At 35.6% G+C, this 15,999-nt stretch overlaps 1 protein-coding gene across 3 annotated transcripts; it reads left to right on the forward strand.

Annotated features, from left to right (window-relative positions):
* The first annotated feature begins 1,229 nt into the window (after positions 1–1,229).
* On the forward strand, positions 1,230–12,264 carry LOC107848281 (PH, RCC1 and FYVE domains-containing protein 1). 3 transcript variants are annotated; one of them, XM_047398760.1, is made up of 10 exons: positions 1,230–1,292; positions 1,674–1,956; positions 2,579–2,665; positions 4,420–4,509; positions 4,846–4,926; positions 5,045–5,203; positions 5,317–7,413; positions 9,135–9,281; positions 10,012–10,292; positions 11,861–12,264. In XM_047398760.1, exons 2-10 carry the CDS (start codon positions 1,909–1,911, stop codon positions 11,955–11,957), a joined length of 3,087 nt encoding a protein of 1,028 aa, XP_047254716.1. In that variant the 5' UTR covers positions 1,230–1,292; positions 1,674–1,908; the 3' UTR covers positions 11,958–12,264. The 3 variants fall into 3 exon arrangements, with proteins under 3 accessions (XP_047254716.1, XP_047254714.1, XP_016548495.1); XM_016693009.2 differs by having other exon boundaries at positions 1,285–1,403; XM_047398758.1 differs by having other exon boundaries at positions 1,280–1,956.
* Positions 12,265–15,999: the final 3,735 nt, after the last annotated feature.

Genomic DNA, 15,999 nt, shown 5'->3' on the forward strand with positions numbered 1-15,999 from the left:
GACAATATTTCCCTGCGTACTAGTCTTCTGATCCTCAAAATCTCATTTTATGAATGGGCAAAGTATAAGAATCCCATATTCCTTATTTAAAACAAAGACATTTGAAAAATAAAGAATCTTGGAAAATAAGCAGACAATTTTCTAGAAAAAAACAAAAAGGGACTTATAGTTGATTCTTTTTGACGAAGAAACAATCAAGCAAAGATGATTTGATTAAAGAAAAGATATTTAATTTTAGATTTGATTAAAGAAAAGATATTAATATTAAGTTACGGTATCAGAATAAAATACATACTCCCTCCATCTCATTTTGTTTCATTTCACTTTTTTTTTAGGTTTTTTTTGTTTGTCCCACGAAATATTAGGTTACTATAATTAAAAACAATTGACTTATATAATTTCAATTATTCTTAATGAAATAATTTATATCTATAAAAATATATAAGCATTGTTTTAGATTATAAAAGTGTTCGTAATTTCTTAAACACTGTGTCAAGTTAAATGGTATCGAATATTCCATCTATTTAAAAAAAATGATCTAATTTTTTTTTAGTCTATTTTAAAAAAAATGACTCCTTTCTTTTTTTTTTTAAGACACTTTAATTTCAACTTTGCATGTGGCATGTTTAAGACTACAAGATTAAGAGCATTTTTATACATTTAACATAACTCTAATTTAGGACCACAAGATTCAAAATTCTTCATTATTTTTTTAAACTTCGTATCAAGTTAAAATACGTTATTTTTTTAAAACGGAGAAAGTACTACCTCAATTTATTTTGACTTGTCCACCTTTAACTTGACACACTGCTTAAAAAGTAATAAATAAAAGGAATAATTTTATTATATCACCCTTTGAATATAATAAATTATTAATATTTTGTGAAATGCATTAGTTAATGAATAGGATTTAATAATAAGAATAATATAGGCACAAATAAATAAATTATCCATTAATTTATAAACTTGACAAATATTATTAGATATTTATTTTTAGTAATATGAATGAGTAAAGATGAACGAAAGTAATATTTTTTTCAGGCCTTATTAGTCAAAAAGGCAAAAAAAAGACAAAAGGAAACATCGCAATCATGGAGTCCAAGGTTTGGTACAAACTTTGTCAGGTCACTGACATAGATTGAATTTGCCAGATAACAGCAACAATAATTAATTAATTATTAATAATCAGTTAGTACTTAATTAAAAAAAGAAACAAAGGTCATTGGCACAGACAACACGTAATACAACATTATGGGACGCACGAAACAACTCTTTCCTTAAAATAAAACTTGGTATTCTGTTATTAGTTTAACTAATTATGGGTTTCTGTAAAGAAAAACTGAAACAATAATTAAGGTTTCAATTTAAAGAATCCATTTTTCATTCTCCACGTTCAATTTTTGGTATGCTTCATTGTTTTGCATGTTGGTGTCCATTTCTTGGAATAATATTGGCTTGAGCTCCAAAAAAATACTTTTCTTGAATTTACCTCAAATTTTCAAGAAAATGAGGAAAAGTGCAACCCTTTTGTTAGAAAATGTGACCCTTTTTGTTTAATTACATTTCTTGAATTTATTTTTAAAAAAAAATTTTTTGTATATGTGACCTTTTTCTTGATTTTCTTTGTAATATGAAAAATGATGACTTATTAGGGATTTTGCATGTTGTTGTAGGAGTGAATGAGTGATTTCAGCTGCTGGGAGTTGAATGTTGATTGATTTTTTGTGTGTGTTTTGGAAAAAATGTTGAGAATTTGAAAAGTTGTATAATGGGATAAATGAAGGAATTTGGTTGTTGTTGTGTTTGTATATGGGGTATACTAGTAGGGGGAAAGCTTTTCCCTTTGGTTTTTCAGATGGGTTTTGGTTCAAAAGCTGGGGGTTTTCACCTAATAGTATTACCACTTGAATGGCTGATTTCCAAAGGTCTAGTCTTGCTGATAGGGACATTGATCAGGTACTTATTATTTTGCTTCCATTTTTCTTATTTGCCAAACCATTATAGAGTAGTGGAAGGGGAGCCATAGCGTAAGGCTGTGTATGATAAACCCTTGTGGTTCTGCCCTTCCTCAGAGCCCATGCATAGCGGAAGCTTTAGTCCACCGGGCTGCCCTTTTATTGTAGAGCAGCGAGTTATGTTGCTCGGACAGGACTCTTCAAAAATACTGTCATGTGTGTGTTGGATCAATCCAAAAGCTATGTCTATTTGGGGGATCTGATGCATAGGGGCGTAGCCAGGTAGGGGTGAGGGGTTCATTTCAACCCTCTTCAGCAGAAAATTACATTGTTTTTACATGGTTAAAATTATTTTTTATGTATGTATATATAGTTGATGTTGAACCCCCTTTGGCTTCTTCGGGTGTGTAATTTTGAATCCTCTTAGTGAAAATCCTGGCTTTGTCACTGCTGACACGGGTATGGCAGCATTTTTGGAGCGTCCAAGCAACATATCTATAAAGTACATTATGAGGTTCTAGATTTAAGGAATGTACAATGAACGCATTATTACCCTGCATGTAGACATTAAGCTTAGACTTTTCTGCTTATTATCTATTTTCTTGGCTTTGTTTCATTTGAAGGCCATTGCAGTACTTAAGAAAGGAGCAAATCTGCTGAAGTATGGGCGCAGGGGAAAACCAAAGTTCTGTCCTTTTCGCCTTTCTAATGTGAGTTCTTTAGTTATCTCATTTTTGAAAATATTATTTCCATTTGCAGTCATGTGGTTCACAAAATCAAAGTTGGAGCACGGTATCTACGCCTTTTTGTTCTTAATAGCTGCAGTACGCGGTAAACAGATATTGAAAAAATGCTTTGAAATCCTTGTTCCCCAAACTGTTGATATCAACATTTCTTGCTATACGTTAGCTAAAAATAGATAGAAAGCATGGATCTCACTGGAAATGATTTAGTGACATCTATTGGATACTACAAAAGTTTAAGAGTACCACGACATTTGTATTTTCTGGTTTCATCCGTATATAAACATTTTGTTAAGGATTAGAAGTTGTTCAGGATCCCTCAATATTTGCATAAAAATGAATTGAACATCTAGTTGTATCAATCTTTATGATGTTGTAAGGCACTCGCCATCTACATTTAGCATCAACCATCGCAGACGTGAGACCACACCTTGGCACAGATATAGGCATTTTGTCTACCTGTTGCACAAAGAGTTGAAAGCGAGGTAGAGAAGAGAAACAGGTTTTGGGAAATAGCTGTATAGCTGTAAACTATTGTCATTCTTTCCCAGAGTAACTTCATGGATGCTGCCGCTGAATGTTCATGTTGTATTTCAATATTAACTATTTCAAGTCTTCCTTGTATGCCAGATTTTTTAACATTGTTAGTTGACATAGAATTAATAACTTTGAAACCAGAGATCATGTCTAGTTAGAAAATATGTTGTAGACTATTTTGTGACCAAAGTACTGAGACAGAGTAAGCAGCAAAAGGAATATTACAGTTAGATGTTCCTGGCTAGAGTTTCTCAGAGGATATGGAGGAAACAGAAAGAACTGCATTTGGTCATGCCGCATAATGTTGAAATTCTTTCCTGCAACCCTCACCGAAGCAGCTAAAAAAGACGGAGATTTGAGATTATTCTTAGTAAAGGGGAAACAAATTGTGCAGAAAACAAACATTAAAAAGAACTCACCAACAGAACAAAGTGAAAATGTGAATTCCAATGCTCCATCAGTATTCAAAACAACACTCAGACTTTTTTTGGTGAAAAGTAAAAGTTTTCATTTACTAAAACGAGCAGTATACACAGTTAGCTCCTTAGGACTCAAGAGCTAATTCAGAAAAAATCATACTTTAACAGCAAGAGAAAGCTTGTTGATCCTAAAAATATCAGCTTCCATCTATGGTTCTCATAAACTAAACAAGCTATTGAAATTGCTTTTTCACCGTGACAGATAACTTGAAAATAATATATGATTTTGGTAGAGAAACATTGTTGTTTCTATTTTCAGTAAGAGACACAAATATGTCTTATTTTTCTTCAAATAGGAAACAACATAGAGACTTCTTGATTTAGTGTGTGTTCTCTTTGAGACAATGAAGTCCTCTGGTTATTGAAAGTTAAGTTGGGATTTAGGAGTATTACATCTTCTCACATGCTTTATTCACCTTTTTTCACACGATTCCCTTGTTGTTTAATGCTCTAACCACTTTGCAATTTAGGGGATTTCTTCTTTATTTATTATCTGATCATCAATGCCATCTGGAGAACAAACAATCAGTATGTGACAAGACGACAAAATTGATTGAGATCATAGGGACGGAAAATTCAAGAACTGAACTTGATGTTGAATATCCCTTTCATTAAGTACTAATGTTTTTTTTTAATTACTTGGAAAACCCGATTACAAGTTGTGTCTATATAGTTTCACTAAGGGATTTCTTCGATATATGTCAGGACGAATCTGCCTTGGTATGGTATCAGGACAAAGAAGAAAAACAGCTGGAACTGTGTCATGTATCAAGGATTATTCCTGGACAGAGAACTGTGAGTTTGAGTATTTCCACAACTTTCTTCTCTTTTGAAGGAAATTTTTCTCCCTCAAGATTCCTTCTGAATGGAAGATTTGCAGGTTTTATTCTGTAAGAGAAGGTGTATTAATTTTCTGACCATTGATCAGTAAGAGTAATTTCGGCATCGAGTTTCTGATTGTGCTCAATGATTGAATTGTAAAGACTTTACATTTTATAGTTCAGAAGGGCTTTGCTATTCGACTTCTTGTCAAATTTAGATATTTCTGTGTGGTTATATATCCCATCCTCTTGTACTGGCCCTTTGGTTTCAAGTGGCTGACCAAAACAGTGGTAATTTTCTCCTCCTCAGGCAATATTTCAGCGGTGTCCTCGACCTGAAAAGGAGTATCAATCATTTTCTCTCATCTCTAACGATAGATCTTTGGACTTGGTAGGTTTCTGATTTGTTTCTCAATGAAAATAAGTATTCTTTACGGTCTCAGAAAATGACATTTTGATATTTACAACAATCTTAAAAAATATTGAACTGTAATGATAATTCTGTGTAGATCTGTAAAGACAAGGATGAAGCTGAGGTTTGGATTACTGGGTTGAAAGCAATAATTACGCGAGGACGCTCTCGCAGAGAAAAAAATGATGCAAGAGTTGAAACCATGTTTACTGATAGTCCGCCTAGTCAACGTGTCACCACATCAACTTCGTCTATTGTATGTTGGCATTTTGTTGTACCTTCAGTTGTGTGTGTTCATTCTTTCTCTCCTCTCACCCCTTCCCCCTCCAACTGATTCAAGAATATCGTATGACCATCTTTTTGCCTCAGGATCAAGCAGACAATCATAAAACTGAGAATCTACCTCAGAGCAGGCTTGGAAAAGTCTATGCTGACATTATTCAATACACTGCAGCTGGAAAGAGTCCTACGCTTGCTGAAACAGGTCCCCTTAGTCTTAGCTCGTTGTCTGCTAGAGCAGCTGATAACTCAAATGCTCGAAGTTCTACAGCTGAATTTCGGATTAGTTTATCCAGTGCTCTAAGTTCATCCAGCCAGGGTTCTTGCCTTGAAGACTTTGATAACCTTGTAGATGTCTTCATTTGGGGAGAAGGTACTGGCAATGGGCTATTGGGTGGTGGCAAGCACAGAATTGGTAAATCATCTGGCACAAGGATTAATGCTTATATTCCCAAATCGCTGGAGTCAAGTGTGGTACTTGATGTTCAAAATATTTCCTGTGGTAATAGTCATGCTATGTTAGTCACAAAACAAGGAGAGGTGTTCAGCTGGGGTGAAGAGGCAGGGGGCAGGCTGGGTCATGGGGCGGAAACAGACATTTCACATCCCAAGCTTATCAAAAAATTCAAAGGAATGAATGTTGAGGTGATTGCATGTGGGGAATACCATTCATGTGCTGTTACATCCTCTGGGGATCTATACACTTGGGGTGACGGTGCTAAAAGTTCGGGTCTGCTTGGACACAGAAGCGAAGTCAGTCACTGGATCCCAAAGAAAGTATGTGGCCTAATGGAAGGTTTAAGAGTGTCTCATGTTTCCTGTGGGACTTGGCATACGGCTCTCATAACATCTGCTGGCCGCTTGTTTACATTTGGAGATGGAACTTTTGGTGCATTGGGTCATGGAGATCGTTCTATATGTATTACTCCTAAAGAGGTGGAAACTTTCAATAGATTGAGGACACTCAAGGTTGCTTGTGGTATTTGGCACACTGCTGCTATAGTTGAACTAATGAGTGGATTGGATTCTGGACCATCTGAAGCTCCATCTGGAACACTATTCACCTGGGGAGATGGAGACAAAGGACGACTAGGACATGGTGATAACAAACCCAGACTAGTTCCTGAGTGCATAGCAGCATTGGTTGACAAAAGTTTCAGTCAGGTAGCCTGTGGCTATGCCATGACTGTTGCTTTGACAACTGCAGGCCAAGTATATACAATGGGTAGCAATATTTATGGCCAGCTTGGTTGCCCTCTTGCTAACGGAATGTCTCCAATTTGTGTAGAAGATAATATCGCTGACAGTACTGTGGAGGAAATTTCTTGTGGTTCACATCATGTTGCAGTTTTGACTTCCAAAACAGAAGTTTATACATGGGGAAAGGGTGAAAATGGACAACTTGGTCATGGAGACTCGGAGAATAAGGGTACACCTACTCTAGTAGATGTTTTGAGGGATAAACAAGTAAAGAGAATAGTGTGTGGCTCAAATTTTAGTGCTGCTATTTGTGTTCACAATTGGGCATTAAGTTCTGATAGTTCTGTATGCTTTGGATGTCGTGTCCCTTTCACTTTCAGAAGAAAGCGCCACAATTGTTACAATTGTGGGTTTGTCTTTTGCAAAGCATGCAGCAGCAAAAAGTCACTTAAAGCATCATTAGCCCCAAGCACAAACAAGCCATATCGTGTCTGTGATGATTGTTTTGACAAGTTACAGAAAATAGAATCAGAATCTTTGTCCCGAGTTCCAAAAGTCAAAGCGGGAAACACACTTAATAAGGCAAATGAGCAGACTGATAAAGAGAATGGGCCTCCTCTATTAGTAGGTCATATTTCCAGACTATCATCTTCTGACTCATTCAACCGTGCTCAGGGCAGAATTTCCAGGCTTGATCAATATGAGAACCGTTCATCTTTCCAAAATGAAAATGCTCCAAGGGAAAGCTTTTCCTTGTCCAAATCACCAATCAGTGCATTTCGAGTTTCCAAAAATCTCTTCTCAGTTTCTCTTCCAAGTACTAGAGTGGTCTCTCAGTCGACATCTCCTTTGTCAGTAAAAGCAAGTGCATTGTGGCCTGCAATACCAGCTTCATATCCTCCTGTTCGTACAGCTGAAGTAGTTGTAGATAATTTGAAGCCTATTAATGAGAGCTTAAGCCAGGAGGTCAAACAATTAAAGGCACAGGTGAGCTATTTTGATGCAGTGAAAGAATTTTCCAGTTTCTTAGTGCTAAATCGTAGTGCTTGTGATTTCTCAACTCTATATATGTTTATGGCTTCTTGGCTCTTGCTAATAATAAATCTGTGTTCCTTGTACAAGTATTAACATTAATAAGCACTCCGCTAGTTTTTGCCTCTCATTAAGTTCATGAGGTGCTAAAACTAAATAGCCAGTTGCTAACTTTCAGTTCTTTCTAAAATATTTACAGCATCATAATGGTGCTAAATTCATGCCAAGGCTTCTAATTTATATGCTTCTACGAAGATTCAAATTATAAATATCCCATATAAAACTGTCATTGGAGCAGTTCAATAGAGTATGTGACCTTAAAATTAAAAACTGATCTTTCGATGTGGCCAAGATGTGTGTATGCATGTGGTGATACCAGTACATGTGTATGCATGCGGAAACAGCCTCAGGAAGGGGTAAGGTCTGCGTATACACCAGCCTCTCCAGACCCCACTTCTGGGATTATACTGGTTATGTTGTTGCTGTTGTACACATTATATTGATTTTGGGTGCTACAAGATTAGGTTCCTTAAATGATTGATGTCTTTTTATTATAAGCTTAAATGATTAGTATTTTTGTTTGACTTCTATCTAGGATCTGTGCTAAGTTACTCAGTTATTTCTGACCTTAATTTAACTCGCCACTTCTTCCAATCTCAGTTCACTGAGTTAAGTCTGTCTACCCTTTCAACCAATTTTCTCTAGTATACATTTGCCTTTTCCATCTCACATACTATTCTCAAGAAATTGATGGTGTAACATAATTATTCATTGTCTATTTGCCTTTATATTTCCAACATATTGTACGGTTTCTGCAGTGCTATAGTCTTGAATTCAGCTCTTCTTAGGAAAGAAAAGTCTACTCTTGTTCTTCCTTCCAAAATCTCTTCCAACCCCCAACCCCATATAACTATCAACTGTTTCTGTTTCCGATATCCAAGTTGTGTTATTTAGATCTAAGTTGCTCGGACTCTTCAAAAATGTCTACGGGTGCGTGTCGGATCCTCCAAGAATAGTATATTTTTGAAGGATCCAACACAGGTGCGGCAACATTTTTGGAGAGTCTGAGCAACTTAGATTGAGATAACTAAGCTTCAAGAAAATACATGTTGGTTTTATGCGTGAAAATGGGCTGCTGTTCTCATTTCGATGTTGCCTTTAACAGGATGCTGGACAGCCTATAAATCTATACTCCATGAACTATTGCTCAGGCATATTGACTAGAAGAAGAAATGAGGCGAGAAGCCATTTTACGATCTTTGCCAAGCATACCTATTACTTAAGAATGAAGCTGTCTTACCTCTGAAAAACATTTTTGAATTTTGTATGCATGCCCACCTGCTTTTAGTTTGACAATCAACTAATACTAGCATCTTAAACTAGTGAACAAACTATTTTCATCTACCTAATTACATTGGTGGATGATCACTAGCTTCACATCTTTAAATAAGCTAAAGGTCGATCAAGATGGCAATGTAATAGATTAGTACTGGACTTGGGACTAGGTGGGAATTTCAGCTTGATTTCATCATGCTTTTGGATATTAAATAGTGTTTACACAGTTGATAGTGTACACAATAGTTTAAATATTCTTGACGCAAACCTCTGTGAGCAATTAAGTAAAGTGATAAAAAAAGTTTCACACTGCTAAAGCTTGACTCAAAAAATATTTGTAGCTGGAAGAGCTAGCAAGCAAATCTCAACTTCTAGAAGCTGAACTTGGGAGTAAGACAAAGCAGCTGAAGGATGCGACTGCAAAAGCAGCTATTGAAGCAGAGAAAAGAAGAGCTGCAAAACACGTTATCAAGTCTCTGACTGCCCAGGTTAGATTATCTTTATATTCAGACGTATAATCTCCAATGTTTGCATATTTATTGGACATGAAGTTTTTTAACTATTTTAGCATTCTTCAATAAGTCAACTTTTTGTAGCCTCATAATCTCATAACCCCAAAATAAATTTTGGTCTGCGGTGGGCAAATATTTGTATCGTTTGCTCATCTGTGGTAGTGATTCGCTTATGATTAGCAGTTAATGGAGTTAGTTCCAACATGTGGGAACTCAACCTATTAGTTTGGATATCGTAATGTGCATGTTATTCATTCAATAGTATATTCTGCTTCTTGCTGTTTTGCCATGACATACATTGACATGGTACATATTTTGCATGACCTATAAGGTTCTCATTATACATCAGTTAACTATTTGAGTTTCTCAGGAAGGGATCAGAGTATGTAAGTATGTCTTCTGTGTTTTGTTTATTTATTTGTATCTCATATTTTCTAGTCATTGCATAAACTTGCCACATAAATGAATCACTTTCTTTATAAGATTAACTAGCTCATGAGTAACAAGTAGTACAAATTGCTGTAAGATGGTTTAGTTGCAAAAAATCAGCTCTTCACAACTCAGAGAGAGAGAGAGAGAGAAATTAACGTAAGTTGATACTATCCGTTGATACTTGGATATCATACTTATTCCTTTGAGATTGAGGGAGCATGTAGCATTTTGATGATGTATATTCTAATGGCATGCATAATCAAATTTTCTACAGCTGAAGGAGATAACTGAAAGGCTTCCAGAAGAGCAGATCTCCACCGGCAATTTAGATTTTAATGTTGAACGAACATCGTTTGACCGTACCCGTCCTCCTAATGGTAATCGTGTGACCACCACAACCCTAACCGAGTGCAGTGGTAGTTCTAATTCTGCTGTCTCAACCAAGAAGTCTAGAGGGCAGAAGCCAGAGCGCATGTTACAAGTTGAACCGGGCGTTTACCTATATCTTACTTCCTTACCTGATGGAGGCAATGAACTAAAACGTGTTCGTTTCAGGTACTTATCCTTTACCCTATTTCATTTCTGGGCGGTAAAATACCTAACCACGGAGCAATTAACTTATTCCATTTGAAAAACTTAAATGAGAGCTTATAATATGTGATTTCTGAATTGGAAAGTTAGCCAGCAATTTCTCTGTTCACGTTTTTGTATTCATAATTTGGCGAGAAAAACAGAACTATTATTTGAGCTAACAATCCTTATAAAAGTTGTTCAATTGTCACCTAATTTGTGCTCAGACATTCCGATACTTCTGCTTCTGCCTCATTTAGGTTCCACCACAACGACAAAAGAAGTAAAAGGAATATATTTCATCTTATCAATGAGAACTATAATATATAAACAGACACTCAAATTTGCCTCGGCTAGCAAGTAAGCAGTCTAACTTTGAAAGTGCACATCTAAACACCTCAACTTGGTCTCAACTTGGTCTCAACTGGCAATTAAATACTCCAACTCATCCCCACTATATCTCGTGGATACCTGATGCTAACATGGCACATAAATCTTAGAGGTGTCTAGATGATCATTTTGTAAGTTGGAGTGTTCAATTGACACAGTGGAGAGAAGCTAAGGTGTCTAGATGTGCATACTCAAAGTTGAATTGTTTACTTGCCAGTTGAGGCCAAGTTTGCATGTCTGTTTATGCATTATGTCATATTTGCTTGTTGCCCCAAAGTGGCATGCAAAGACATGTTGGATGGCTTAGAGTGATTTCATAACTTTAGCCCGAAAATCCCAAATTTCCCAATTAAAATCATTGATTTAAAGGTAAAATCATCATTAAAGTATCAGGGAGTATGTAAATACTAGTTTAGACTCATACCAATAAAGAATCCTTGAAATAACCTTTTGAGTCGCCCAAAGAGTTCCCAAGCTCCAAAAATCTAGTTAAGAGGTTGAATTTGAAAAGTGGAATTTTAATTCTGTCCAGGCGAAGCTGTTCTTCACGGACTCGACACACCGAGCTGTCCATCATCGGGAAGGCAAAAAGCCCTTCACGAATGCCAAGGCCAAAACTCTACCTGACTTAGACTCATCCCTTTGGAAGCACGACTGGCTTTCATGAACGCGAAGGCCAAGAAACCCCCTCCTTCACGAATGTGATGCCCCTTCGCAAAGGCAAAGGAGGCCCTTTGAATCTGGGGTGCAGTGGATTCAACTGTTTCTTTATCTAAAGCTTGCATTCTGTCAACTATTTTTTTGAGAAGTCCGTCAACTATGACAACGAAAAGTTTCATTTACCTTGTGGCGGAACAAAAAAGATAACTATGAACGGGATGAATGCCTATCCCATGGCCTTCACACTGTTGCAATAACTTTAAGTTTCTGGTAGAACAATATCGGCTATCAAAATAGATGGAATTAGTTCTCTCCTCATGGGGACATACCCTAACCTAAAAGAGTCATCATAGATCAAAGCGGAGACTACATGAAACATAAAGCATCATGCATGTAGCAGTATGCATTGAAGTTGAATCTTGATTGGTGCTTTACTTTTTACTTTGCTTCAACTTGAATTATCTTTTTATGTGTTTTCTGATGCTTCGTGTTCTTTCCTGCAGCCGTAAATGCTTCTCAGAGGACGAGGCAGAAAAGTGGTGGAATGAAAATGGACAAAAAACCTGCGATAAGTACAACATCATACCAGATCATGCCTAATGGTAGCTACTGGACATTTCTTACGTTAAAAGGCGCTAAGGAAGGCTAACAAGGAAGCATAAGAACACAGAAAAAGGCTAAGGAAAGATTAGAAGAATCTGACTATTAGTTCTCTTTTTTTTTTTTTTCTTTCTTGACGCGAATGTCTATTTTTTTCGATGATTTCATTTTAACTAATAGCTAGTTTTCCTGTGGCAAAATTAGTGAGAAAATCAACCAATTTGTAGGTACAGCTTTTCTTAATGAAGTTGATACAACAGTCAAGAGTTGCACATACATTCTTTATGTATAGTGTACTCTTTGTGAAGAGAGGAGTTGTGTTCATGAGGATGCTGGTTTTTCTTCTTTGTTTTTTGCAGGCTTTGATATATGAGATTAATATCATCTCATGAAATTTATATTTCAAGTGATGGAATAAATAAACGAACAAACTAAAGAATAATGCAACCAGGTCTTACCAGAAGATTGTATTATTTGAGGGTTTGAGTCGTGAAAATGGAGCTAGAAATTCCTTGTAGGAAGCGTTTCTCCTTTAACGGACATTTTAGGGTGCACATCTTTAGTCGAGCCAATTACACTGAATTTAGTCATGCTTCAATACGGATATCGAATACCTGATGGAAAATTCAAATAGTACAATACATCATACTTGTATGAACACAACAATCAACATCTTAAAGTATTTCTTTATAGTTTTTGCATGTGTAGATTATTATTCGTTTTAAAATTCAAGAAACCGATATCTACAACCAAAAATAAGAAATTGATCTTTGTATACCGAATTTTTCATTCTTGTTGGTACAGAGGAAGTAGTACTTCCAAGTCATTATCATAGCATATGGAAATTACAGTAGGCAAGTTACACATTTGATCAATCAGCTGAAAATAATTACATTTGTTGGTCAAATATATTAAAAAGTAGTTATTTATATTTTATGTACATCATATATTTGACATTGGTACAACATGAGGCTTGCGAGACCTCAAGCATAATATACACTATTATTAAACTCTTAATTTCAGGCATGATTATCGACAAAGCATGTCAAGGTGTGCATTGGCCTTGACATGAAACAACGTGATGTTGGAGCAACTAAGTCTTAGTGTACAATTGATGATGACTTATAAGTTGCTTATACGATGGCAAGATAGCCTTAGGCACAATTGGCAAGAACAGGCGCATGGCACCTATGTGGACATGTGTGCAGGCAGTGGCATAGACTTGGCAGGCAGTGACATGGTGCAGGTAAGGCAAGACTCTGGGCTGAAGGCATGGCAAGGCAGAAGATGAAATATTGGAAGTGTTGAAAGCAAGGAAAATTCGGCTAAGACAAGGTTGTCCAATATTTGGCACATGGGATAGTTGTAATTCGAATTTTGAATGTTGTACACATGTAGATATTCAGTTTTGTACTTGGTCTATATATTTGGATAAAATCCGTGTAAGCCATGTGACAGGCATGCAGGCGATGTCAAATGACATGCTGCCAAATGTAAAGTTTGTAACGTCATTGTGCATTCTTTTTATACGTGTTGCTAGAATTGTTCTAAGGCGGTGAGATTTGTCTATGTTAAAGTACGTGCCCTACTGATCAGCGACTTTAACGTAAGAGTTGCCTATGGATGGAATGGGTAACCCGACGTGTTCCAAGAAAGCAGTAAAACAGAAAGTAAAGAACACAATGATTTTTACGTAGAAAACACCCGGCTCAAAAAGGTGTAAAAAAACACGACCTGCACCTCTACAGGATTTAACCCCAACTTCACCAAATAACTCTGAGCCTCAACAACGACTGATTACAAAACTCTTGTAACGAACAAATAGGAATTATAAACTCTAATTCCTAACTACACACACACACCTCCCAAGATATGCGTTCCCAAAGTCTCTGAGTTTTTCCTAACTCGAAGACTAGCTCCTAGTTCAGTTTATAACACACTGAAACTAATATTACATCAATATTTCAAACACAATGAACAACTCTAAAAATCAACGCTAAAACTCTTAGCTAGATTCTATACTTAGGACCAGGTTCTTTAATGTGTTTCTTCAGTGATTGAGTGACACTTCGTGAAGTCAATCTATCGATTGTTCTTTTCTACTTTTTTAATTGCGTAGTTTATTCTGACTAATGTATCTTCTATTTAAGCACAACTCCTCAAAGAGTCATTCTTTATTTCAAACTCCCCCTTCAATCATAACTCTCATTGCATAAACTCCTTCTTCAATTCCAACTCTTGTCTCCTTAGTGTTGTAGTCAAACTCCAACTCTCCAAAGAGTTCTTCAAATTGTACGTTTTGCATAGACTTCTGTAATTTTTAGAATCTTTCTCCTTCTACACATAAGACTCTTAAGGATATGCTCAAAAGTGAAACTCCTTCTTCACATAGGACTCCTTTTTCAACTCAACTTATTTTCTCTTATCATCAAGTGTTTGAATCAAATTCAACTTGTTCTATTCCCCACGTGATCAGTAAGTTGAAGTTTCCAGTTGCACTGAATTAACTCATTCTGATTTTTAATTATTTATACTGTAGACTGCATTCTTGAACTTGTCGGATCAGTGGAACACGTATATCAACTTGTTTCATTCATATTGTCGTTCATCAAAACTTCAAGATTCCAACAGTCTATGCCTTAGAAAATTTGTGCGGCAGTTCCTTGTGATATTCTGAGAGAATAATCAAGATTGAGACTTGTTCCTGTACATTGTTTTGTATTTTACGCTGCCTTATACTTGATCTAATTTATTTAGACGTTACTATGTGTGGCTGAAGTTGTGCTATATAACGTGACCGTCAAGCGGTGGTATTACGAAAAATAGATCACTCCCATCTCAACTACTATTAGAGGGACTTTATCCACCTGTTAACCTGAAGCAATTTGTTAGCTATTATTTTGATGGACACTATTTCCCAATTTCTCAATTAGAATGGTAGTTTGAGGATATATGGGCTTTGATTTAACATAAGAGTGGGACAAACGTCCAAAAGCATAAAGTGGGCCTAACAATAACATAAATTACAATTTTATTAGAATTATTTACACTCTCTCCCACTTTCTTAATTATTTTATTCTCTCTCCCAATTCATATGCATAACAAGGTCGACATATAAATAGAAACTTTTGTTTATGACAAAGCCGACATATACATAACAAGTACAACAACGCCGACATATACATAAACAAAACTGATTCATATACATAACAGGGCCGACATATACGTAGAAAGCTATGTATATGTATTTTTAAAGAAAAATGAAATTTTTGTAATGTGTTTGGAGAGATGAATTTTTTGTAATAAGTGAAACTTAAATTGTGGATTTGTGTAATTTTTAGTTATTATTTTGTCATATCCAAACAAGGAAAGTGGAGATGACTCAGATAAGTACTTCCTCCATCTCAATTTATATGAGTTGGTTTGACTTGATACAAAGTTTAAAAATGAAAAAACGATATTTAAAACTTATGATTTAAAATAAGTCATAAATATTTGAGGGACTATAATCATTCCATTAAGAAAGAAATAGATATCTTAAAATTAAATTATTATTAAATATAAAAATATATACTCCCTCCGATTAAAAAAGAATGACTTATTTTTCTTTTTAGTCCGTTTCAAAATGAATGATTCATTTTCTTTTTTGGTAATACTAATGATACCTTTTCTTTTTTGGTAATACTATAATTTCAACTTTTCACATGGCATGTTTAAGATCGTAAGATTAAAGGATATTTTGGTATATTTAATATAACTTTGACCACAAAATTTAAAAAAATTTTTTATTTTCTTAAATTCTGTATCAAGTCAAAGTAGATTTTTTTTTTTTTTAAACAGAGGGAGTACCATTTTTTTTTTTAAACCAACTAAAAGGGAATTGATTCATGTAAATTGGAACGGAGGGTGCTGAAGTTTGAAACTGAAAGGCAAATTTAGGATGAAAAAGGATGCCACGATGTGCCATTCTTTTCTTGAAACGTGTGCTCTTAGGACCAATCATATTTAGTTGACAAGACAATGGGAGTATGGATTTTTTTAT

The sequence above is a fragment of the Capsicum annuum genome, chromosome 11 (genome assembly GCF_002878395.1).
Source record: "Capsicum annuum cultivar UCD-10X-F1 chromosome 11, UCD10Xv1.1, whole genome shotgun sequence".
In the NCBI taxonomy this organism is placed as follows: Eukaryota; Viridiplantae; Streptophyta; class Magnoliopsida; order Solanales; family Solanaceae; genus Capsicum; species Capsicum annuum.